The 27,573-nt window shown below is 42.0% G+C and overlaps 1 protein-coding gene across 4 annotated transcripts in view; it reads left to right on the top strand.

Moving 5' to 3' along the window:
* BBOX1 (gamma-butyrobetaine hydroxylase 1) overlaps positions 1 to 27,573 on the top strand; it is a 65,866-nt gene that overhangs the window by 21,154 nt on the left and 17,139 nt on the right. For all 4 annotated transcript variants that reach the window (XM_007067977.4, XM_043548168.1, XM_043548169.1 and 1 more), the window contains exon 4: positions 21,413 to 21,611. In XM_007067977.4, coding sequence (XP_007068039.1) covers positions 21,413 to 21,611 — 199 coding nt within the window. The remainder of the gene's footprint in view (positions 1 to 21,412; positions 21,612 to 27,573) is intronic.

The following is a 27,573-nucleotide window of genomic DNA, read 5'->3' as shown; positions in this document are numbered from 1 at the left end:
GATTTCGTCCCATTAAGCTGTTTGAGTTTGGCTTTCACCTTGGATGTGGTCATATCAACTTCCATATCCTCGTTTTCATTAGGCCACCAAACTCCTCATTGCCTCAGTTTTTAATAAGAGTGAAGTATTCATTTAGGTGTTGGGCCATACCTAGATTGTCTTGAATCTCCACCCCAGCCTCAGTGCTTAGCAGTCCCACTTCTTTCCTTGTTTTCTTTTTATTTATATGGCTAATTAACCCTTTACAGTTGGTTTTAATTTATTTTGCAAGGTTCAAATCTGCTCGGCTTTGGGCAGTTCTCACTTTTTTACCCTAAAGTTTCTGTTCTCCAAGAGGTAGCTTTTCTTGCTGATCCATCCCTTTTTTCCATTCTGTGTAGGCTTTTTGCTTTCTCTTAATAATCTGTTGAAGATGCTTGTTCATCCAGTTTGGTCTGCAATACTTCCCTACGAATTTATTCCCCTTGCTTGGGATGCAGGCTTCAGATAATTTCTACAACTGTGACTTAAAGTGATTCCAAGCCTCCTCCATGTTCAGATCCTTGAGTTCTTCAGTCCAGTCCACTTCCCTAACTAATTCCCTTAATTTTTTTAAAGTTTGCCATTTTGAAATCAGGGACCCGAATTGCACACCTGTTTGTTTATCCTTTCATTTATTTTAAAATGAATTAACTCATGATCATTTGAATCAAGGTTTTCCTTTACAACCAGTTCTTTTATGAAGTCCCCAAATTCCCACCATGGCTACTGTCCATTCAGCTCCACTGGTGGAAGCAATGATGGGAACTCCACTATAGGCAAAGGGCTCTTAGCCACCAACGTATTTACCACTGTATCATCTGTACCTGCTCTGAGCAAAGTCGGACAACATGATAGTAAAATACCCATGGCCAAAGGAACCACCACTGGAGATGAGTCAGTTGTAGGAACACTGGGAAATTTTAAGGTAGAAAAGCTAATGTAAAAGCAGCATAAGGGCTAAACTCTTGCCTGCATGGATGTGTTAGTGAGGGAATTGGGAAGTAGGGGCCTCTTTCCCCCTACATTAGCAGGGCGGGATTCATAAGATGCACTTGATAAGCTCTATTGGGTCAGCAGCATCTTTCAAAATAATAGCAGTGTGTGCACGTTACACATCTTCCTCAAATCGTGTCCTGGATGACAGGATCAGTGAATACGCTGGACAGTATTCCTGCTCCCCCTACCAGCATTGGCCAGGGCAGGAGTTACTGTGTTTGACAGTGTCAGTAAAAGTCTTTTTTTTTTTTTTTTTTTTTTTTTTTAAACACATATAGTAAATAAGAACTGAAAAATCAAAGTGTACCATTTCCAAGGATCAACAAGTGGTGTTTGGTTGAGAATAAGAGTGCTTTCCAGCTCTAGTAAAGTGTTTATAATATCCGAGAGCATTACTGTTTTTTTGGAGTTATGCGCTTTCCACTGCTTCACAGATCTCACCTAACTCCTGGAGGTATGGTGAAGATCAATGCATTAAGGTCTGTTCAGCCCTTGGAAGATGTTGAGCCATACATAAGTGCTAAGAAACAAAGGTTGTATAGTGCTGGAAAGGGTAGATTTCCAGCTTCCCAGTAGGATACACAGCACTTGACATTTTTTGCATACAGAAGAACTCTTTCAGTTTATTTGTAAAAGTGATTTAAATGTATTTGGTTTTTCAGTCCCTTTGAGCTTTGTACATTTGGACTCATGAGATCAGAATGCCCTCTCCAGCAGTAGATCCCATGGGAAAGTCTACTGAGGAGAAAAAAATTACAAGGCTCCACTCCTGGAGTTGTGGGGTGGAATTCACCCTGCAGAGTGAACTTGGGGATCCACAGGGGCCAGGACCTGTGCACTCAGAGGCTCTGTGCATCTGCAGCAGCTTAGGAACCCATCACATTAGCCAGCAGGATCTCTCCCTGATCATTTTTGTACTCTGAGACCTTCCTTAAAAGAGGGTTGCCCATCATGTTGGAGGCTGCAAGGTAAGGGAATACATTTTCAGGCTGCCTCAACGGGAAAGGGGAGCCAGGGCAAACTTCCTTAGCTTGGAGCTAGGATTAAAATCCAGATGTATCTTTTCTGACATTGGGAAGGACCAATGACCTATCAAATAGTCCTTGGAATGCTAATGTTCCTGAATATTTTATTTGATATAAGAGAGGTTCAGGAAGTTTTTATTAATGAGACCATAAAAAAGATTAAGAAGGAAAAGCATCTTACTTAAATATTCCATCATTTTTTCTCATAATTATATACTTGCACTGATGTATAAAACTTAAATTTGTCTTTTACAGGACACTTTTGACAGGTCACTCAGTGCAGTCCAAAGAGATTTTAATTTTGAGGCCAAGGCAACTTTTTTCCAGAGAAAAGGAAAACATTTGCATTTTAATTACTTTTTTAAAATTTTTCAAACTGGTGAAGGGACATATATTGAGTTAAACACACTAGAGCAGTGAGTAGAAGGCACTGGAATGGCCTCACAAAGGAATTTAATGACGTGAGATTATATTTCTCCTCAAGGATTGCACTGTTTTTCATTTTGTGAATATTTTGAGATATTCAGCAAGTTGTCAGTGGAAACCCTTGGTTGCTTTGAAAGAAAGGGTAGACTATAAAAGATGGTCTGTGTGGATGGCTTATATTAGGATATGTGTGTTGTATTTCTTGGACTCTCTCTCTAATGTAGCTTAAGCCAGAGGAATCAGAAATGCTACTTGTGGTTGGAAATTTGCAAACCTTGCAAATGTTGAAAATTGTTGTAATTACACTCTGTAGTCCGTCAGCTCAGTGCAGCTTTTACTAACTGTATGGCAGTTTATATCTGCCACCAATATATACATATGATCAAAATTTTCAAACTTGGGTGCCTGACTTTAGCACCCAAAACCTGTATTTAGGCATGTTGGTTCTCTTTGCCAGCATTTTCTAGAGAACTAAAGAGAAACCTATCTTTTTAAATCCACTTCCGCTCCAGATTGTCCCATGCAGCACAGGATAGGATTCCACCCACAGATCTGATTCTGCAAGCTGCTCAGTGTCAGTACAGGAGAATGCACATGTAGACCTCATCACAAGCTTAGGGCCAAGATTTGCAAAGGGTTTTTGGGTCTGTGAGAAGGAGGATGCTAAATATATTTGTTATAGTCATCCTTTGAAGGGAATAGGGAACAAAAAGTTCAGCTTTGCAAATGATGTAACTTGCGTTTTCAGCCATTGTGAGGTCTACTTTTTATAGTTTATCACTAGATTCATACAGATTAGCCCCAGGTTAGATAAAATGTTGAGTTAAAATATGCACAAGTTAAACACAACTATTAGCCCATGAAAAAAGTTTTTAAACTTTTTATACTTTGTTTATCAAAGAACATATAATAATGAGGTTCTGACGTAAATACGTGTGGGGGAAAAAGAGAAATTAGTTATTGCTGGAATTTCATGCTTAATTCTTATATGGGCTCTAATTCAGCAAAGCAATTAAAGCACACTTTTAGCATTAAAAGTGTCTAAATGCCATGGAAGTTTAGATACTGGTACACTAAGGTTATGTGTACACTAGCACTTTTGTCCGTATAACTTATGTTGGTCAGGGGTGTGGGGAAAAAAAACCCACTTCCCTGAGTGACATAAGTTACACCGACCGAAGTCTGGTGGGGATAGTGCTATGATGGTGGAAGATGCTCTCCCTCCAACGTAGCTACCACCGCTCATTGGAAGTGGTTTCATTATGTCAACAGGGGAGCTCTCTTCCGTCACCATAGAGTGGCTACACGAGAGCTCTTACAGCAACTCAGCTGCATCCGTACAGCTGTGCCCCATAAGGTCTTCAGTGTAGCCGTATTTGAAAATTCAACATTCACCACCCCAAGTACCTGTAGTGACCATGCTGTCTTCCTATTCTTAGAAGATACCATAGTACCACAATCCCTGCATAATGACAAATGCTATTTCTTGTATGATGCCTATAACATAACACATATGTTAAGATTATCTACTGGTTTGAAGACTCTCTGGGCTGGTCTACACTGTACAGTTAGGTTGTCTTAACCCTATTGCTGTGAAAAATGTTATGCTGCGTGTGATGAAATTAAACCAATTTAAACCCCAGTGTAGGCATCACAAGGTCAATGGAAGAATTCTTCCGTCAGTTTAGCTACTGCCTTTCAGAGACGTGGATTTACTACTGTGATAGAAGAGCCCATTCTGTATTAAGCATCTGTATACTACAGTGCAACAGCTGCAGCTGTGTTGCTGTAGCATTTCTAATGTAGCTACACCTTTTAATGATTAGGGTGACCAGATCGCAAGAATAAAATATCAGGACACATGTTGGGGACAGCCATAGGCTCACAGCCCCCACCGGAGCCATGGGGGTGGGAGGCACGCAGTCCTAGGAAGCCACGGGTTGAGGGTGCGTGGCTCTGGCCCCAGCTGCAAGCCGCTGATGTGGGGAGCACGTCTCCGGCCCTGCCTCAAGCCACAAGTGAATCGGGGGCCCCTGCCGCAACTCCGGCTCCCGCCGTAAGCTGCTGGTGCGGGATACGTGGCCCCAGCCCCTGCTGCAAGCCACGGGTTGGTGGCGCGCAGCTCTCGCTGCAGCCCCCGGTGTCAGTCCCACCGCAAGCCACCCGCCGCAAACCTTGGGTCAGTCAGGGACGCATGGCCCCAGCTCCAGTCCCCATCGCAATCTGCAGGTCAGGGCGCATGGCCCCAGCCCCCACCGCAGGGCAGGAACGTACAGCCCCGGCTGAAGGCCCCGGCAGCAGTCCCGCCACAAGCCACCCACCACAAGCCGCAGGTCGGTCGGGGACACACAGCTCCAGCGCCCGCCGCAAGCCGTGGGTTAGGGGCACATGGCCCCAGCTCCTGCCACAAGCTGGGGTCACACAGCCCTGGCTCTGGTCCCCACTGCAAGGGCAGGGGGTTGGGGCATGGGAAGAGGTTTGGGGTGCTGACTCCGGAAGGGCGTTTGGGTGTGGAAGGGAGTTCAGGGCTAGGGCAGGGGGTTGAGGTGCTGGAGGGGGTGCAGCATGGCGCTTACCTTGGGCGGCTCTCTGGAAGTGTGACAGCTCCCTCTGGGTCCTAGGTGGAGGCGCAGCCAGGCGGCTGTGCACACTGCCTCACCCACAGGCGCCACCCCTGCAGTTCCCATTGGCCATAGTTCCCAGCCAATGGGAGCTGCAGAGCAGGTGCTCATGGCAGGGGCAGCACGCAGCGCCCCCCTGGCCATCCCTGCGCCTAGGACCCAGAGGGCGCTGTCACCCTCTTCCAGGGAGCTGCATGGAGCTGGGTGGGTAGGGAGCCTGCCAGCCCTGCGCCAACGGATGTCTGGCAAGGAACCCTACAGTATCGGGACAAATGGCGTCCTGATTGTATATCAGCCTAGACGCAGGACAAAATGTTAAATATCGGGATGTCTGTATTAATGATACTAAGTGCAGGCATGGGAGTTAAGGTTAGAGATGTAGCCTTAGCTATGAATTTCCTAGCTTTTCTTTGTTAATCAGGAATGCTCTGCATTAGAAATAGCATTGTTTCCCATCTGGAAAGGGGAGTGAAAGCTTCCCCACCCATCCCCCCATTGAGAAGCGTAATGAAAGGATCCCCATGGTTTAAATATTTAAGATATCAAATTTCTCCACTGTTTTCTCATTTTAATTTAATTATTCTTTAGTTAAAAACAGAATGTTGAAGAAAGGAAGCAACAGCAAAATTCTGATGACCAATATGACATGGGCATCATCTCGAATTTGGCAGGGTTGTGTGCAAATCATTAGTCTAAAAGCAAACTGACAAGGCACTACAAATAAAACTCCTGTGAAAAGAATGAGGAGGAATATAGTCTTGTATTTGGGGAGTACATCTTACATCTGAAGAATGTCTGTCTGTACAAGTGAAAAGAAGTTTCCCCTAAAGTCCATTTATGTACAGTATAGTCTTTCTACAGATATCCCCTGAAATAGAAAACATATGGTCAGTTGTCAGTATTAGTCACAGTCATTTCTTAAAAAAACCAAGGGTCCAGATCAGAACATATTATGAAAATTATTATGAAAATTAATGTGGAAAATATTTAGTACTAAAAAAGCCAATGTGTGAGCCTTCTAAGAACCAGGGGCCAGCTCCTTAGCTTGTATAAATTGTTATAATGTCATCACCTTTGAAATCAATGGCACTATGAAAAATTATGCCAACTGAAGATCTGCCCCTAGATTTGGTGATTATGCTTTGAAATATGCTAGGGGACGAAATCCTGACTGCCATTCTCTTTCAAATAGTCCCATTTACTTCAGTGAGACTACGTGTGTGAGTAAAATGAACAGAATATTGTCAAGCATAATTTTTAAAAATATCTAATGTTCATTGGGTCTTTAATTATATAAATAATGACATTTTACTATTGTATTATACATAGGAAATAAATATTATTCCCAGTACCATCTTTTAACCATTTAGAATAATACAGAATCAATTACAGCATTCATGATGTAAGAACTACCATACTCAGCCAGGCCAATGGTCCATCTAGTGGTCAATAAGAGATACATCAGAGGAAGTTGCAAGGAAATCCCGAATTTGACAGTTATATGATTCCAGATGATTCATGTGTTTAATAGGTTCTTCTCCAGTCACTTGCACGTTAGGTAGCTCATAAAACAAATTCATTTTTTCCCTGTATAGCACATATATGATTCTCTGTTTCTACCTGGTACAGCATCTGTATTAACCACTGAGCATATGTAGGGTATGGAGAGAAAGTGTTGAGAAACTGTGTTTGGGGTTCCATGCTCATATTATAATGTATTTTATTGCAAAAAGGAGACTGTGCACCAATAGTTTCTCTTCATCCTCTTTCCACACACTATATTCTAAGCTTGAGGTGTTCATTTCTGTATGGATTGCATTACTTGGGCCCGAATTATGCAATCAGATGAACCATAACACTTATATGGAGCCCCACCAACTTCAGTGCGGCTTGGTATAGCTATCTGTGACAGATCCAGTCACAAGAGAAGATCTTTAACCGCAGTGTGTAGTGATAGGAGACTGCCAAAGTTACTGCTTCTCATCAGATCTGTTTCTCTCCCCCCCCCCCGACATCACTTTTTTCAGGGCCCTCTATTCCTACTCCCAGTTTCCTTGCCTAGCCAGTCACAGTATCCCCTGCTAGCTCTTTGTCCGATTTCAGTGTCGTCCTCCCTCAACTCTTAGTCCCCTCCAACCAACCATTTCTTCAATTCACTCCAACTCCAAGTAACAGTTTCAGCATGGAAAGTTTCAACCCAAATGGCTTATTGGGCAACCTTAATAACAATCTCCCCAAAAAACAGAACAAAACATTATAATATATGTATATGTATATATGCAGATAGCTGCTGTGCACATCAGATGTGGACCCCTAAGTTTATTTACACTGTTAAAACAAGTATTTCAATTTACTATATATGAATGGAAATAGTTACAAAAATTTATTACAATAAAAGCACTGTATTAAATGTATGTAGCAGCATTCTGTAAGGTGCACTTGCACCAGATTTTAAACATAAAATTTAAAAACCAAACCAAAATGGATCCAGGATTCTAAACAGTGTATACAGTATTTTAAAACATGTTCTTTTTTTGTAATTGTGCCTACTTTACAATTACTGATTATAGTATAAAATGAAGTCTGACCCATAATTCTAAATTTAAGCTTGCATATACTAGTAGCACAGGCAAACTCCTACATTAAAGTAACATTTAACATCAGCAGTTCCCAGACTCCTGAAAGTGGCCTGTTGAGAAACTGTGTTTTGGGATCCATGATTAATTTCCTGTCTTTTCACTTTCTCTTTGCATTACCATTCCCTTGGGTTCTTGGCTGAATGCACTGTAGCCTTCTATCTGGAGCGATTAAAACCTAGGTGATATCCATTTCAGTTTTGTCTAGTAGAGCTGGCCCTTGTGGGATAAGCTTAAAAATAAACAACTCTTGATTATTTTAACAAAGTAATCTTGGCAAAGGGATAATTATGTTATAAAGCAGATTAAAATCTCAGCATTTGTTGCTTACAAGGTGTTTGTGCATGCAGTAGTGAACAGCTACAACAGTGCTTTTTATCCAAGAAAATTAATGGGATGATGAAAATGGCTCTACAAATCTTAAGTGGAGCAATTTTGAACAGATGGGTCCCAAAGAGATTCTTCCCCTTGTTGTGCCATGTGGCAGAGCACAGTAAGTATGTAGAAAGTGACAACAGTAACGGTTATAGCAGCTTGCTGGTATGAGTCATTTCAGTTTGTTACAAAATTAAATATAGACCAACAAGTATAAATATTGATCCTCAGCTGGAGTAAATCATTTTAGCTCCATTAAAGGCAATAGAGCTGTGCACATTTATATCAGCTGAAGATATGGTCCAATAATTATATTTTCTTATTTATGAACTGTTACTTTTAACTCTTAGAAGTTTGATACATTTCAGACTCCCAGCCAAATAAATGTTTGAGGATATATTTATATCTGTGCATACATTCATGTCAGTATATGTGGACCTGATTCTCCTCTGACTTCACTAATTATACACTATTGTAACTTAATTGACTTCACTGGAGTTACACCTGACTTATACTAATGTAGATAAGAGGAAAAGTTTTGCTCAGCCCCTGCGTCCTATGGCTGGAGTATGCTCAGTGCAGACAAAATCTTTGGAGAATTTAGCCACCAAACGCTAAGAAGTCTCTACTGAGCATATACAGACACATTTTTCAAAGGTTTATAACTTTGTCACATTTGAGTATTTTTTAACAGGAGTAGCAAAAGTTACATCCCGAACATCAAGATGCCTCCCCTGCCAAATTTCAAGCCCTTGCTCCAGAGAATGGAGGCGCTACAATTTCCCAACTAAAAAATTGTAACAATTTTTTAACATGACAAAGCTATATATTATTCACAAAGTTCATTCTCAGAAACATCCGAACCATTTGTGCTAAAAGTTTCCAGAAAATTGAGCATTAGGCAGACACCTGGCATGGGAAATGGTTAAAGTTTGGCAAAGTTTTAAGCAACTGAAAACAGGTTCTTACAATGGAAAGTGTTGAGCAACCTTAATGATAGCTCTGCCTATAGTGAGTAAATTGTACTGCATGTGGACAGGAGAAACTGATGGTACAGCCACAGTACATGGAAGCAGTGTGCAAGCTTCCTCATAGAGCTCTGCCAGAAGTTTTAACCAAAGAACTATTTGATCTAACACAGGTTTCCCTATGTTGGAAGAATATTTGTTTGGCATTTTTAGTTTTGTAGTCCGTAAATCTCACAGTCTGCATATGGATAAAAGGAGGGAAAAATCCAGCAAGATCAGTGTTATCTAGGATTTCCTACATGTCCATCTTATCTGCAGCCTCCGAGATGACCCTTTGGCATATATCCCTGGATAGTGTCGTCATAATTATTTTCTTTTCTCTAAATTTTTTCCCTCCCCCATTATATTAAAATTGGCCTTAGTTTCAAAAGGCACCATCTTTTAGAAGGAGATACAAATCAGTTCCTTCATTGTGAAGATTTTGCCCTTCCCTGGCACAAATTTACAGTTCTGTGTGGAAGTTATTTTAAATGTGACTGTGTTCTTTGTACTGCATGGAAGGGATTTTCTAAAGACCTTAGGATTGACTTAACTCTGCTCCCATCTAAACAGGAAATTTATCAATAGGACCAGAGTTAGGTCAACACTAAGCACTTTTGAAAACCCCACCCTATATGTTGTGGACAGAATTTGAACCATAAGTCATATGGAACTGATCTGTTTCTGTTTGTTAGTGCTATTATATATTCATGGAGCAGCTTTCCAAGGAAGAAGGCACAAATAATAAAGCTCTTCAAGAGTCAGTTAGAAGAATTCCATTGCTAGCAGATGAATGAGTGAAATTTTCTCTCAGTAAATATAATCAATACCACCTCCAAAGGGTTCGGGAAGAGGTACGGCCATGGCTTCCCATTCCACACCAGCTCAGAGTGAGCATACTATGCTGAAAGGGAGAAGACAGCAGGATCTGCAGCCCCTGCACATTGGCAACTTGGGAACAGATTGTGCCTCTGTGACCAGGTGTCGGGTTGGGATACCCAGAGAATACCACACTCAGGGCAGATTGCAAGAAATAGACAAACAATCCCCTAAACTGGTGATTTATTCTATCATTAGATTCACCAAGCCAGTAACAAAAGAACTTCTGTATTACCACACTGGTTACAATATGCCAAACCCAGCCCCTTTTAGGCATTCTAGCCCTTGGTTCCCATCCAACCAAGTCTAAGATAGTGAGGGGTTATTGAAAACCCTATTCACCATACTTAAAGTTCTACCAATCCCAAAGGGTCAGACACTTACCCTCAGCTCTTTCCCAGATAACACACTGTCAGTCATCCTTAGTAAACTAGCTACAAATTTATTAATAAAAGAAAAGAGTTATTAATGGTTAAGGAATCATATACATACAAGTGATTTTTCAGTGTTCACAGATCAGGATCATAGCAGTGATGTTATATCTGTTGGTTTGCAAAAGTTTATTTGAAATTATCTCAACAGGGCAAAATCCAGGGCAGCTTAGATGTAAAGTCTGTTAAAGTCTTTCCATACGTTTTCCAGGGTATTCCAAATGACTGTTTGGAAGATCTCAGTCCCACGGTTTAAACTTTCCCTGTTCAAAGTTCAGCAGCCTAGAGATGAAAGGATCAGGCCAGAGGTTTCACTTTTATAGCTGAAATGGGCTGTTAAATGTTTTGAGCACAGCATGTGACTGAGGATTCTTCTTTGTTGAGCACACACTGTCCCATCACTCTGAAGTTAACGTTCTATTTACTATGCATGCACAGGTAATCCAGTTACACTGATTAACATAAGGCAATTAGCTTGTCCTCCCTTATAACAGAAAAAAGAAAAGGAGTACTTGTGGCACCTTAGAGACTAACAAATTAATTTGAGCATAAGAGTTTGAGGGGTAGCTGTGTTAGTCTATTTCAACAAAAACAAAGAGGAGTCTTGTGACACCTTAAAGACTAACAAATTTATTAGAACATAAGCTTTTGTGGGCTATGACCCACTTCATCAGATGTATGGAGTGAAAATTACAGTAGCAGGCATAAATATACTGCACAAGAAAAGATGGGAGCTGCTTTACCAAGCGGGAGAGTCAATGATTCAATCAGGGTGGATGTGTCCCATTCCCAACTGTTGACAAGAAGGTGTGAATGTCAACAGAGTAGTACTACAAAAAGTAATTTTTAACTATGCCAATTCCATCAGGGTGAATGGCCCATACTCGACAGTTGATGGGAGATTATTACTTGTAGTGACCCAGTCATTCCCAGTCTTTATTCAGGCCTAATTTGTTGGTGTCAGGTTTGCAAATGAATTCCAGTTCTGCAGTTTCTTGTTGAAGTCTGTTTTTGAAGTTTTTTTGTTGAAGAATGGCCACTTTTAAGTCTGAAATTGAGTGTCCAGGGAGGTTAAAATGCTCTCCCACTGGTTTTTGAATGTTATAATTCTTCATGTCCGCTTTGTGTCCATTTATTCATTTGTGTAGAAACTGTCCGGTTTGGCCAATGTACATGGCAGAGGGGCATTGCTGGCAAATGATGGTATATATCATATTAGTGGATGTGCAAGTGAACGAGCCCCTTATGGTGTGGCTGATGTGGTTATGTGCTGTGATGGTGTCACTTGAGTAGATATGTGGACAGAGTTGGCAGTGGGGTTTGTTGCAGGGGATGGTTCCTGGGTTGGTGTTGCTGTTGCGTGGTGTGTGGTTGTTGGTGAGTATTTGCCTGAGGTTGGGGGGCTGCCAATTCCTTGTGGGGTTCAGGAAAATTAAATACAGTAGGAGACTTTACAGTAGCAAAGTTTGATTTTAAATATTTTACAAGATTGATCTCTTGTTTCTTTGGAAATCTGGGTTAAAGGAGGGAAGAGTGAATGAGACACACTTACAACATAACAAGTGTCTCAAAGGAAAATGAATTGCAATGCCATTCACAGATGTTACCAAATTTCTAAACAACAAAAAATTAAAGCGCCACTGCGTTAGAAATCATACTTCTATCTGGAAATTTTCCATTTTGTGTAGTTACAAGGAACATCTAAAATTAGTGTAACTGACAGAAATACAGTTAAAATGATATTATCTATTTTCTGTTTATTTTGTGTATTTGACAGCACTTTGTACAGTCTCTTTCGCTGTTTCCTCTATATAGTCAGAAAGTCCGCTTTTCCTGTAGCTTTTGTGGGTCTTTCACTCAGAAGCAGGGGAAAGCAAACACCAACACCATCCCCATAAAACCACAGATATAGGCAAGTGCACTTAGGGTCAGGGGTAGTAAGCTTTTTTTAAAGCGACTAGATTTTAAGTTGATGGTCTCCCTTTAAATCCTGTGAAACTGGGACCTCACCTTGGTGACCGTAATGGAGTGTTCCCAAAACTTTCTCTAGTTATATTAACAGCAAAGTGCCAAACCTAAATTTAGGCTTGGAAATCTCGAAATCATTTCTAGTACTTCATCTACATTTATGAATATATTCCATTGATTGTAACTACTGGAACAAGTAAATTGGTGATTTGTTATGTACATAATTGCCTAGAGTTTTTGCCCAGAGTATTTTCTTTCTAGCTCAAATGACTATTCCACATCAGATTAATTTATATGATTGCTGTCAGTCATCATGGTACTAATATATATAAATTATTGACTGTTTAAAAAATAAATCTGAGATACAGTATGAACTATTGATGTAGTTTAAGATTGGGAACACTGCCTCAATGATCAGCCTTTTTACAAGATTGCTTTCACATCCCAATAAAACTTGAATAAGCTGTCAGAGGGACTGGATCAGACGTGGGGCTCACGAGAGGAAAATCTTGGCAAGATCTATGGAATATGTAGAGATATATAATAAAGTACTACTCAGTCACAGCCCACAATCTACTGCCAGTGCTGTCCAATCTGTGCTGCTGAATTTAGATAAGAACTTGTAGACTGTTGGGAAATAGTTTTTCAGCCCTCCATTAACAACTTTTCAGCTAATGCAAAAACTGCTTGAGGCTCAGATCTGAAGATGTTTTTCCTATATATTCTCTTGGTGAGCTTTCTGCTATTACCTAGGTCTTTCATCTCCTTTTGGAGGCCGCCTTGTCAGGCTACTGTGGCTTTCCACATTGTGGCTAGTTTGGGATAGAGTTATAGTGCACTTTTGTATGGTTTATAGTTTGCTGTGGCTGTCGAGAGCCCCCAATCGCTGCTCTCCCACTTCCTAAGAGTGAGTAATATCTTCTTGGCCAGGAACATAGTGTAACCTGGGAATTCCCTTGAGAGAGAGATTGCAAAAGTGTTCCCAGCTATTTCTCGCAAAGAGAGTCTTGTTCATTTTAGGATGGACCACATAAGTCTGACATTGAGGTGAACATTGAAGCACAGAGAGATGAAGTGATTTGTTTAAGATTAACTGCTGTGTGAGTAGTAGATTTCTGAGCAGAACCCAGGTTTGCTGAACCTATCTATTAGAAGACCGTAAACATTTTTGATTGTAGAAAATTTACATTTCAAGTAACTCATCAAAAAATCCAGTCAGTCTCTCAGCTGGCAGAGTCAGGAACACATGATATTACATGCATAACAACAAAATAACCTAAATGACTCTTCAGCCTGGCAATTTGGCTAATTAAGACAACATTTCCTATGTAACTCTGTTTTCGTGGTAAGGATGTAAGAAATTAAAATCAAAACAGTGAAGAAATAAGACAACTGAAACACTTATTACGTCAAATTGTCCTTTCTTTGGGCGGGATCAACACCATTGCACCATTCCATGCACAGAAGAGACCAGTTGCTTGTGTCAATCTCCCCTCTCCTACATGAAAGGAGAAGGGTATTAGTCACCTCCACAGAGCTGGGTAGGACGGAAGAAAAGTGAGGGTGGTTAGGATGAGCTGCATTATACCCCATCCAGCCCTGTTAGGAAATCACTGTTAGCCTCCTTGTTTCTGATACTTTAGGATACACTCAGGTCACATTTTCAAGCTTTTCTCCGCAACCATGAGGCTTAGAAACTTCCCTTATTTATGGAAGTTTGAGATCTCTCAGAGGCACTTGTCTCCAGGAGTTGGAGCTTAAAGTAAAACATCAAGTGCCACAAATCTCATGAAAAAAATCACGAGAACTGGCAAGACTTTAACTAAGAGCTTGTCTTTGCTGCGTTGTTAGCTCGAGCTATAACTTGAGTTTTGCTACTACACTGAGTCCTGTCCACACACAGAAGTCTCTACCTCAGGTTACATGGTGCTCTAAGCTCGAGCTAGCTGACCCAAGGAAGGTTGTCAAAGCTCCAGTGCTGCTGATGCTGGAGCTAATAATGCAGTGGGAATATAGGAGTCTGAGTGGCAACAATTCATCTGCTGCTAATCCAGTAACACTGTGCTGCTAACCGAATCACTCTGTGTAGCTCTGGTGTTTCGTACGGCGGTCTGGTCAGTCACTCGAGCTAAACTAGCTGAAGTGGAATGACTCAAATGTACTAATCCAAACTGACTGTTGCAGTGAAGACAAGCCCTAATCATCTAGAAGATAAATACCAGACTTGGAGCATATCAGTATTCTTTTTTTTTTTTTTTTTTTCAGCTAGATCAAGGGATAGATTGAGGCTCAACCTGGGGTTGTTCATGACTTCTCTACCTCAGCAGCATCCCTGGGAAGATCCTCCAAGAGTCACAGTTCCCCACTGCTTTCCTCTTGGTCCAGGGAAGTAAATTACTGCAGCCCTTTAAAGGGTGTACCTTACTCTCCTCTCATTCTAGGGCAGCAGATGGAGGGAAGTGAGCCAATGCTCAGTCCACACCCCAGCTACTTGCTTGCAGGAGGTTGTATCCACAGAGCAGAACCCAGGATTCATGTAGGCCAGAAAGGGTGGGGGGAGAGAGAGGAGCCTGACACCTTTTTATTCCCCTGCTCAGCTGAATAAAATAAGGACTCGGATAACTAGGAAAGCATCAACTGTATCATTCCCTTCTGTACTCTGTGGTGGATGTTATGTAACCAAAGATGTGGATGTCTGCTTTAGATTCAGTTTATTACAACAGTCAATGTTATAACCTCACTCATCACAGAACGAAATTCTTGGGAGGGTTCCCAAGGGTTACTTTTGAAATTAACTTTCTTCATACATAAATAATTGGAAAGGTTTTCCCTCAGCACATGTAATAATCTCCTTTCATGGGTCGCAAGAAACAGAGAACAGCTGCATTCTTTTACTCAGCACTGTCTGACAGGGAGTACTTCTACAGCCACGCAAGGCAACTGTCTGCTCTAGCTCAGTTGTTCTGCTTTACATGTTCATTTGTGAATCAGTGTGCCTAGGATAGGCAGGGGCAAGAGAAGAGTGCACGTAGTCTCCTCCTTTGCATACTTTGTGTAACATCCTGTCACAGAAATGGTTCCTGCACTCAGGAGAACACAGAAACTTCTCCCTTGGAGGTCCCTGGGATTCACATCACCCCAAAAGGGGCTGGTAGGTGGTATGGCCGTGGCAGATTCACATCTGCACGCCAGTCCACAAATTGAGATGGCTATAATGTGTGGGAGTTGGAAAAAGCTGTAGCGTGTTCAAGGATTGTGAACCGTGCACAATTCCCTGCATGCTGAGCTGTTTGCAGGCATGATCTCTCAAGGGAGCCAGAAGCCACAGTCTGTCCATGTGTTCCCCATGGGCCCATACAATGGCACACTGTCCCTTACTCAGGTTGGCAGCTAAATGACACCATTCTGTCCTATTCTTTACAGATATTACATCACCGTTGTACCTGGTACATTTTAAGAAAAATAGAATTTTGTAGCTGGATCTTTATGGTATTTCATACCATCAGAACTACCAGAAAGAAACTATGAAATGTGAGAGAGGCTCACTAAATTTCTTGCTTCACTGTGTCTACATGCTATAGGCCGAGGGAGATGAGTATTGCCGAAAATGAGAGGACTGGGCTTGATGGTGAAGGGAATAGCATGAACAGAGCTTCCGCACTGAGCTGGGAAGGGACAATAAATCAGGAAGAGGAAGAAGGTGGAAGGCCAGCTGTAGCATGTGTCAAGCCTGTGGTTGCACAGAGGTCTGCATTTTAGTGGAACTCCCTCAGTCTCCTCTCAGGCCTGGACTATATGCTGACTCAGAGTTCCCCTCAATACTGGAGCACAGGGAAATGGCTGGCTAAAACAAAAAGACCCTGTATGAAATAAAAATCCATCACTGGACACAAGTGAGAAGCCCCATGTTCAGGATTCTGGGAGAAGGAGAAATCCCATGCAGTATTTGGGACCCATACCAGGCCTGTCTCTCTTGAAAAAGTATCAAGCTGTCTGAAGTGGCTCACAAACATGAGTGTCAACCTTGGGGCAGGAAGAAGAAGCAGGGCATAAACCCCAAATTCGTTGTGAGTTCTATACTTAGGTTTTCACTAACCAAGTAACAGGTATGAACTCCAGGCACTACAGCAGCTTAACCATGGAGTCACAGACAGCCCCCCTGAGTACCCCAGTCTATCTTGCCACCCAGGCAAACTTGCCTTTGTGATAAATGGTGCCTTACACCAGAAATCACAATAATATGTAGGTTACTCCCATTCCCAAAGGACGAGTCATTTACCCAGGTCAATTGTACCTTAGATCTCTCACCAAAGACAATGCTTGTAGCCCAGGGGTGGCCAACCTGAGCCTGAGAAGGAGCCAGAATTTACTAATGTACATTGCCAAAGAGCTACAGTAATACGTCAGCAGCTCTCCCACCCACCGGCAGCACCTCCCCGTCCCTCCCCGCATCTCCCGATCAGCTGTTTTGTTGCGTGCAGGAGGCTCGGGGGAGAAGGGGGAGGAGTGAGTGCATGGCAGGCTCAGGGGAGGGGACGGGAAGGGAAGGGGTGGAGTGGGGGAAGGGCCTCTGGCAGAGCCAGGGGGTTGAGCAGCGAGCACGCTCCGGCACGTTGGAAAGTTGGTGCCTGTAGCTCCAACCACAGAGTTGGTGCCTATACAAGGAGCCGCATATTAACTTCTGAAGAGCCGCATGTGGCTCTGGAGCCACAAGATTGGCCACCCCTGTTGTAGCCAATCCCGTGATAACCTGACTACAGATATTAACTAGGAAAAAGAAATGAGAGTTCTGTACAAGGTTAAAGCAGGTAAACATACACACACAAATGATTTACTCTTAGGTTTCAAAAAGTAATAGAAGCTACTGTGATGTGCTTTTTGCTATTTGCCTTTTTGGGCTAACCCAAGCTAAGCAGCTTGGGGATCCCTTGCTTATACTTAGAAATATTGCCCTCTCCAAGTTCCAAGCAGCATAGTGATACAGATCCCCCTGGTCAGGGATTTTTGTTCCCTTCCCCCCAGAGTTCAGACTGTGATGGGATGAGTGTTTGTGCACATCTCCTCTTCGTGGGTGTAGGGGGAGCAATTAACAGAGTCTTTTGTCCACTGATGTTCCACATTGGTTTGTCTGGTGTCTATTGGCCTTCTTTTGTTGGGCAGGAGATGACACCTCTTGGGGTAAACGAGTATTTCACAGTTGGTAATGTGTCTCTGACTGAGAACGTTTTCAGTTTCATAGCAACCGCTTTTTGTAGTTACAAAGTAAACACTTAAATATTACCTTATAATGCGGGATACAGATATAATAAGTGAGATTAATACATGCAGCAACTCACAAGCATTTTATAAAGTCTGAAACACCTCTATAAATCTAATACATATTTTAACAATACTAACACACAGGTGAGCCAGATTGGTTTCCAGCTGTGCATTTGTCAGTGTTCAGTGAGGCTTAGGGCTGCCCTCATCACACACACAGTCTCCCTAAATGTAAGAATGCCCCTTGGAGGGAAAGAACAAGAGGAGACAGGAATAGGAAGGAGTATAAGAGTTAAAAGAAGAGGAAAAATAAGAGCGAGAAAGGCTTTGCCACATTTTTGTCCTAAATAATGGTCCAGATTCTGGCTGCACTTGCAAGAGGAGAGAGGGTGTAGGGGCAGCCAGAATTTAGATTCTCACACTGCCTGACCCCCAGGCAGTGGAGAGGCATAGGCAGCTGTGGAGCAAGACACCCCAAAAGCTAGTCTGTGGGGGGCATTGCCATGTCCTCGTCTGTCTTCTGCACTGGCTGGCTGTCCAAGGTCAATGGCGGAGGGATTCTATGTTGCATTATTTTGGGGACTGATTTTGCAAGCACTGAAGTCAGTAGCACAACTTGCACTAACATTAATGGGTGCAAGACCATGGCTTTAAGTGCTGTAGTAGCCACAATTTCTGAATGTTCTCCCAAAGCCCTCCTGGAGGCTTGCTGTCTGTCTTTGTCCCCTGTAAGCAGAATGACTCCAGGAACTGCTGCTCAGAGTATCCCCCACTATTTAGCTCTGTCTTTGAACGCCAGAGTCTAGCCCAAAATTTGCAGTATGACTTAGTGATCTTTTATTGAAAATAACTGTAGTCAAACTTTATAATGTTTCCTATGGTGAAAAGATGACCTAAATATTATATCTCATGCAAAGCCTTGTCTCTTGTGAATTATGTATTTCTTCGTCACTTGTGAAAAATCTACCCTAATACAATGGTACTATATAATTTGTACTTTCTTTTCCAACTATAAATTTCTGTCTGGCTTTTTGTAAATCTTTTTTTTTTCCCTGAATTGACATCAGAACATATTGTTTGAATGCAGAAAACATTCCTCCTCAGGAAAACCCGAACAAAAGAAAGAACCCAATGAAGAACCCAGGAGTGTTTTCTTCTAGTTACAGTCCATTTAATTTACTTTTAATTCATTTTGAGTGCAGCATTCCCCTGGAACCCATATATCTCTCTATATTAGGAAGCTTATCTGTTCCTGAACTCTCCAACTCAAATAAAATGTGGTTGCTTTAAGACTCAGTAAGGGGTAAAGAAAATCATATTGTTAAAAATGGAAATCAGTAACCATTACCCAGTTGCTGGCTCAGACTGTAGGCTTAAGGCATCCTTAGAATAGCCATGCTAGATTTAGGAGCATTTGGGCAGCTGAAACTATATGAAAGCATATGAGCAAATAACCCTTAATTTTCAAGGGTACATACTATTTGATCATATTTGTCCCATTGGATGAGTAAAACCTAGGTATCCCTTTGAAACATTGGGAAGTTATGGGTTTACTTTCTTCTGACATATGGAATAGCATAACACATATATGATATGATAATCCTGCTCTCCCTGACTTAAGCAAAAACTTCCCCTTAGACTTCAGAGCTCCTGTGTGTGTGGCTCCGCTACTGGGGTAATATCGATGACAGGTACATCTGAGTTCTGTATGTGGAGCAAAACAGAATCCCCCTCTCATGGTTTATAGCCTGTATAAATATGCAGGGACTGATTGTGTCTTTAAGCCACCACAGCTCTGGGGTGGACATGATGCAGAGTCTGACCAACCCAGTGGAGTTCCAGGCAAGCAAATTGCCTAGGCACAGTGGCCCTCAGAGCACAGGGAGAGAGTGGCTGCTGAGCCAACATTTTTCAGCATGTGCTGTGCACCCTCCCACGCCCTCCAATGTTGTTGATGCAAAGGGGGCAGTGTGGCAATGGCTCATCCCTTCCTGAGCCCGCTTTGAAGAGGCCAGTGTAGTAGCTGCCCTCCCTCAACACAAGGATTAAATTGTGCTTGGCCTTGCACCAGGATGGAAGTGGAGATGTGCCTGTTTTCTATTTGCACTATGGTAAGGTGATTTTCAGATTATAGAAAGGTTATTTATCTGAATCAAATAGAAATATATGAGAAACAAGCAGGGGGGTTTTGGGGGGGGGGAGGTTTGATTTGTTGTTGTGGGCCTTCTGTTTTTCTTTGGCGAGGAGGGGCTAGGTTGGATCAGAGCTGCATTTAGTCTTAATCCACCAGTGATGGAGTTGTAGTTCCAGAGTGATAATGACTGGAGATTTTCTGCAGAATGTTTATAGGAGTACTCTCAGAAGTGGCATGTACTCCGCCTTGAAAAAAGCATTGTCCACGCCCCCTCCAGCCACCTCACCTGATCGTGTTACTTTTCGAGTGCACAGCGCTGCAGTCAACAGTAGTCTCCCACTCAGGAGCACATACTTCAGCATTCTGGCTGCCTTCTGCTTGGAGACAGAGGGGAAACAACTCCCTGTGTTCTCTGCCCCCACTAATGCACCCAAGGGGGGACAGCCGCAATTTGGCTCTTTAATAAAAGCTCTTTGAGGCAAGGAGCATGTCTTTTTCTGTGTTTGTAAAATGCAAGGTACATTTATGGTGCTATATTAATAATATATTTGTACATTTATTAGTAAAAATATAATATACATACATTTTCTGCAGTCTTGTGGCACACACATATACACACACATAGTTCACATATATATAGTTCACAAATATATATTGTTTGTTTGTTTGTATTATAGGCCGAACGTGAACGAACATCTTTTAGAAATCATTTTTGATGACAGTGGCCAGAATGTAAATTCTTTTTCTTCACTGAATCATTGATAAGTATGGAGCATTCTCCATATTCTAATTATGTTAAGGTTTCTTAACTTCTTGGGCCTCAATTACCAAAATAACATCTGTGTGAAATAGTGTTAAATATCTACAACAAATACACATAGGAAAAGACACTGAAAGCAAGGTAGTGTTTGTCCTGTAACTACACACTACAGAGCATTCTGTATTGTCGATTTTAACTCTAACTGGGAATTGTAACTTTTTTATATGTTGAGTGAATTTTCTTTTCTTTTTTGTTGATGTGTTTTAGATGAAACCATTTTAATTATTCTGTTTTTAAAATCATACATTAACACATTCATCTGGCCTATCTTGGTATGTTGATTGTTAGCTCTTCAAGGAAGGGATTCTCTATGTCCATACAGTACCAATCACAATGGGACATCAGTCCTGACTGGGGTCTCTAGGTGCTACTCTAATACAAACAATGAAGAAAAATAACAGCATAGCATGAAACAAAACATTAAAGAAACTGAGTATTGACAGTTTTCACTCTTTTAGTCCATATATTCAGAGAGAGAGAGAGGCACTTCTGCTTTGGTTTGCAATATAGTATTCCTTTCAGATTATACATGGTTTAAAATGTTATTTATGTGTTTGTTTGATGTATTTTACTTCTAGAAAACTGTTTGTTTGTGATATGTGTGTACCAAAGGCTCCACATGGGTCCCGTCGTGCAAATCTAATTGCAGGACTGGGACCATATTCAGAAATACACAAAAGCAAAGCATTACTTTAAAATAGTTTAATATTGTGAATATGTCCTAACCTTGAACATGGAAATAACTACAGTGATACAAATAAGAAATAATAAAGATAATAACTAAAAGTTTGCTTCAATATTTTTTGTCTTACAGAATGTAAATATTGGGGCTCAGATCTGCAGCTCCCAAATATGTCTTTTGAAGAAGTCTTACACAGTGACGAAAGTGCCTACAAGTGGCTTTCCACCCTTAAAAAAGTAGGAATTGTGCTGTTAACAGGAGCTGCCACTAGACGGGGAGAGTTGGTTAAACTTGGCAAAAGGATTGGTTTCCTGCGTCTCACATTTTATGGGTGAGCTAGTTTTTCAAATGTCCTAGTTCTGCCAGCAATGTAATCACCTTTGATATGTTACACTTCAAGATGTAGGACCCTTCTTGGGGATTAATTTATTGTAGCTGGATCAGAATTATTCTTGGCTTCACATTAGAAAATGTAATCACTCATAACACTCTGTGGATGTGGATTGCTTTGCCATGCCAGATGGGATATATGACAAATAGCATGGTAGCCAGGAGCAAACTATAATGACAATCGTGATTGTAAAAGAGAATAACAGAATTGAAAACAAATATAAGATGATAATCAACAAGATCTCAAGCCATGGATAGAGATGTGCCTGATCAAATACCCTGGATCCAAACACCTTAACTTTGGATCAGCATTTGCATTCAAACTTTGTGTCAAACCCATTTCTAGTCAGGGAAATAGAGGAGGTTCAAGTGAGAGATTGTCTTTCATATCAGTTTTAAGTACCCACTTCACCACCTTTAAATGAAAGCTCTGCTCAGAAGAGTCAGTCAGCTCAGAAGGTGCTGAAATGAGGGTTACAATGTAAATATTTAAAATACATTTTCAAAGCTGACTAGGCCATGGTGGTTCTGAACCCTTTCCATACCAGGATATACACCAGTTCTCCCCTCCCACCTAGCCAGGATCTCCCTCCCATTTAGCAATATGGGAAGAGTAGTGTGACACCTGTTTGCAACCACCCAGTTGAGAACTCATGAGCTAGACTCTAGAGGATATAGACATCACATTAATGTTCATGTAAGCACAGACCCAGTGGTCACATCCCTGTCTGTCCCCAACCCCTTTTCCACGGTGGGCCATGCAGGACCAGTGCAGAGCTCAATTCCACCATGCACATAGGGTGCAGATGACCTTGTATGCCCATTTCAGAGCCACCCTCTCTCAACAAAGCAGAACCCCTGCATTGATGGCTTTCCACGGCTTTTTCCAAATGTTTCACTTGCAGACTTTCTTCTTCTAAAGGGTTCATTTCAAAATGTCACAAAGAGTAAGACACATAAGTATGTGCTGACCTTTAAGAAGTCCCATTGACTTCATGAATTAGAGCCCTAAATCTCCAGCTCCCTAATGATCTGCTAGAGGGGTGAACAATCATAGAATCGTAGTACTGGAGGGGGCCTTGAGAGGTCTTCTAGTGCAGTCCCCTGCTCTCAAGGCTCAACTAACTATTATCTAGACCATCCTTGACAAGTGTTTGTCTAACCTGCTCTTTAAAATCTCTGCAACCTCCCTAGGCAATTTATTCCAGTGCTTAACCACTCTGACAGGAAGTTTTTCCTAATGTCCAACCTAAACTGCCCTTGTTGCTATTTAAGCCCGTTGCTTCTGGTCCTATCCTCAGAGGTTAAAGAGAACATTTTTTCTCTGTCTTCCTTTTAACAACCTTTTATCTACTTGAGAACTGTTATCATGTCCTCCTCAATCTTCTCTTCTCCAGACTAAACTAACCCAATTTTTTCAATCTTTCCTCATAGGTCATGTTTTCTAGACCTTTAATCATTTTTATTGTTCTCCTCTGAACTTTCTCCAATTTGTCCACGTCTTTCCTGAAATGTGACACCCAAAATTGGACACAATACTCAGATGAGGCCTAATCAGCGTGGAGTAGTGGAAGAATTACTTCTCATGTCTTGCTTACAACATTCCTGCTAATACATCTCAAAATGATGTTTGCTTTTTTTGCAACAATGTTACACCGTTGACCCATATTTAGCTTCTGATCCACTCTGAACCCCAGATCCCTTTCCACAGTAGGCAGAACTCCTTCCTAGGCAGTCGTTTCCCATGTTGTGTGTGTGTGTGAGTGTACAGCTGATTGTTCCTTCCTAAGTGGAGTACTTTGTATTTGTCCTTAATGAATTTCATCCTGTTTACTTCAGACCATTTCTCCAGTTTGCCCAGATCATTTTGAATTTTAATCCTGTCCTCCAAAGCACTTGCAACTCCTCCCAGCGTAGTATTGTCCGCAAACTTTATAAGTGCACTCTGTCTGCCATTATCTAAATCACTGATGAAGGTACTGAACAGAACCAGACCCAGAACTGATCCCTGTTGGACTCCACTTGAATGCTATTAGCTAATGTCTTGCTGAGCTCAATAGTCTTCCTCTGTCACCCATCCATCTTTGGAGAATAATTTTCAGAATTCTGATTTGCACATATTCTTCAATGACTTATGAAAAAAATAACAAACCCATAACATTTAAATGTTACCATCTGTGTTTCTGTCCTGTTTTGCCAATTGTATCTTATATGTTGGGGTCTGCATAGCCGCTAAAACCGGGACATCCAGGGGCTCCTAGCCAGGCTTTTTTCCCTGATCAGATAATACAAATTCCAGCTAAACATGTATTTTCATTTTGAGCACCTCAGTTCAAAAGTTAACAATATGGGTGCAACAGTGAATGTCTCCTTTTTTTGTCTGAAAAGATTTAAAATAAATAGGAGAAGACAAAATCCAAACCTTGGCTGGAAAGCCCACATTCCTTCCATATTAGAACAGAGAAGCAAAGATTTACTTCCCTCGTATAACGTTTTTGTATGAGGCCACATTCAAGTCATGTTGGCATATGCAGGGCTGGCAAGATTGATAAGCACAGCACAGTGATAATGGGAAAAATATGTTTATCTGAAATGTTAATTTGGGAGAGAGGGAAGGGAAGAAAAGATCTTTTTTTCTCATTATGTTGCTTCTTGTTAATGAAGAGATGCAGTGAAAGTCTCAGCAAAGTAAAGAAATGCTTGAATAAGGCCAATGAAGTGTTCATTTTATTGGCCTAAAATAGCTCAATCACTAATTGTCATAGAAAAATAAATTATTTGGGATGCTACCATCATTCAAGTTTACTGAAAAAGTTCTGAAAGCCGCAAAAATCGCCTTCATGATCCCGTAGCATATTTCTGGCACTGGACAAGTTCCTTCTGATTTAATTTCCATTCTGTCATTTTTTTTGTGTCCACCCAGCTACTGAGCTCCATTTCTGGGGCAACTTCTGATCTCAGTCACATGGATGCAACAGCACTGAAATCAGCAGGGTTGCATGAATGCAACAGGAAAGAATTTAACTCTCTATATAAAGCACCAGTAACTGGGATAAATATACTAAATGTAGTTTTATTTGCCTTTTAAAAATTTTAAAGCAACCTAAAGTGATTAACATTGCAGTCTTTCTGAAACAGGAACTGTATTTAAAATCTATGGCCCATCCAAATGTTACTGTATTTCAAAAAGATGCCTGTGAGCCAAGCTAGGCATCATTGTATTATGGCTAGTCTGGCTGAGAAAATGCTCTTATTACTTGGCCTTTGGCCCAATAAGAGCATATGAATTACTCCAGCCATCAGCACTTACTGGTGGTCAACCAGAAAAGAGTATTTTCTGTGAAACAGCTACTGGTCCGCTTTTATTGGATTTGCCAAAGGAAAATGTGCTAACGGATAAAATGGAAGCAAAATAACAAGAACTATATGTTTACCTAAGGTTTTTATCCAATATGTTGGTCTCCTTCAAAAACTTGCCAGTTTCCTTAGATAACTAACTAATGTGACTACAGTAGGCAACCACTGTAGGCATGTAAAAAGATGTTATTTCCTCTGTCAAATATAATATTTACAGTGGCTGAACTTAAAAAGTTTCTTTTATTTTGAAAGACTCCACCAGTTTGAGAGAGGTTCCCTGCACTTAAAATGGGGAATAATGCTGGAACAAGAAATTTCCGTCAAGCCAACAGAAACTTCTTAAGTGAACCCAGTGCGTGTGGAATGCTGAACATGGGTCTAGCTGAAAGTCAGACATAACATCTTTTTAAAGTGTTTTACCTATTGAGTCAATACAAAAAAAAAAAGAATATTTTTGGTGCAATACACTGAGATTGGTATCCTGTGATAGGATAGGAGCTACACAGAAGCTTTTTAAAAAAAGCTTTACTGGGTGATTTTTGGATTTAAGGTGATGTGTTTTCAGCAGGAATTTGTTGTTTTTCTTTTTGCTCACCAGCCCAGTAGGAACAGTGGTTGAGATTTTCAAAGCTCACTAGGAGAGTGAGCCTTTAATTAATTATTTAATGGGAGTTGTGTAGCTGAATCCTCTACTCAGCTTTGAAAACCACACTTAGTACTTGTAAATATTTTCTTCCATTAAAAGCTTTTGTACTGGCAAGTGTTTCTATTCTTGGCCATTCACAAGATATCAGACTTTTAAAAAGGGGTGGGTAAACTACAGCCATTTTAATCCAGCTCTCAAGCTCCTGCTGCAGAGCAGGGTCTGGGGCTTGCCCCACTCCAGCCAGGGAGCAGGGTCAGGGGCTGCTCTACACAGCTCCTGGAAGCAGCGGCATGGTGCCCCTGCAGCTCCTATGCATAGGGACAGCCAGGGGGCTCTGCTCTGCACACTGCCCACGCCCCAAGAGCCGCCCCCGCATCTCCCATTGGCCGTGGTTTCCAGCCAATGGGAGTTGCAGAGGCTGTGCCTGCAGACAGGGCAGCACGCAGAGCTGCCTGGCTGCGCCTCCGCATAGGAGCCAGAGAAGGGACATGCCGCTGCTTCCAGGAGCCACTTAAGGTAAGCGTGGTTCCAGTCAAGCTAAATTGTCTGGATATGGAATGAGGCTAGAACAGGGGTGGGCAAACTATGGCCCACGGGACATGTCCGGTCTGTCAGACCTTTTAATCTGTCCAGGGAGCGGGGTTGGGGGCTTGCCCTGCTCTGCGCATGCCATAGCTCAGAACAGCTCCTGGAAGCAGCAGCATGTCCCCCCTCCGGCTCCAACATGTAGGGGCAGCCAGGGGGCTCCATGTGCTGCCCCCGCCCCAAGCTCCACACCTGCAGCTCCCATTGGCCGGGAACCACGGCCAATGGGAGCTGCAGGGGCAGCGCCTGCAGATGAGGCAGCGCACAGAGCCGCCTGACTGGCACTGGGCCTCCGCGTAGGAGCCAGAGAGGTGACATGCCACTACTTCCAGGAGCTGCTTGAGGTAAGTGCCGCCTGGAGCCTGCACCCCGATCCCACTGCTGCCCTTCAAACCCCTCGGTCCCAGCCTGGAGCACCCTCCTGCAACCCAAATCCCTCATCCCCAGAGGAGCCCGCACCCCCCAGTCCCCCGCATACCAACCTCTGCCCCAACCTAGAGTCCCCTCCCACACTCTGAACCCCTCAGCCCCTGCCCAAAGCTCCCTCCCCTGCACCCCACCACCCTCCCCCAGCCCAGAGCCCCCTCCTGCACCCTGAACTCCTAATTTCTGGCTCCATCACAGAGCCCGCACCCCCAGCTGGAGCCCTCACCCCCTCCTGCACCCCACCCCCTAATTTTGTAAGCATTCATGGTCCGCCATACAATTTCCATACCTTGATGTGGCCCTCAGGCCAAAAAGTTTGCCCACCCCTGGGCTAGAACATGTTTTAAATATAATTTTAACACAGATTTAGTTTCTGTAGATGGCTTTATGCCCACGCAGATCCCATTACAGGATCAGGGCCACAGTGTGGCCCCAGTGCGCAACAGCTGACAAGATCATGTTAGGAACCACTTTATCCTTAACAGTAGTTAAAGCAAGCTTATAGCTCAGTGTTGACTAAAACCTTTGTCCTGTGTGTATCCTTATGTATCAGGTTTCTCAGTAATTAACATTTCAGGGAAAGGGAAAAGGTTTGTAAATTACCTCACTTCTCCAAAACTCATTTTGTTAGCAGGATATAGAAAGACAATTTCAACTGTGCCACGTTTCCAATTTGACTAGTCGGTCAACGTTTAAAAGAAAGTAAGGGAATATTTTTTATTGTTTAAAATCTTAGTCATTTGAAAATTAGCATTTGAAAATTGGCATGTTCACTATAGGATATTCGCTAAATAAATGAAAATGTAAAGTTCGTGTACAGCTTAGCATCTCAGAGTGAAATCTCATGAGCTTTCTAGGTATGAAAGGCAAATTTTAAATCAGGAGACTA

This window comes from Chelonia mydas, chromosome 6, assembly GCF_015237465.2.
Source record: "Chelonia mydas isolate rCheMyd1 chromosome 6, rCheMyd1.pri.v2, whole genome shotgun sequence".
In the NCBI taxonomy this organism is placed as follows: Eukaryota; Metazoa; Chordata; order Testudines; family Cheloniidae; genus Chelonia; species Chelonia mydas.
The sequence above is the reverse complement of the archived record's forward strand: the minus strand, read 5'-3'. Positions and strand labels throughout refer to the sequence as shown.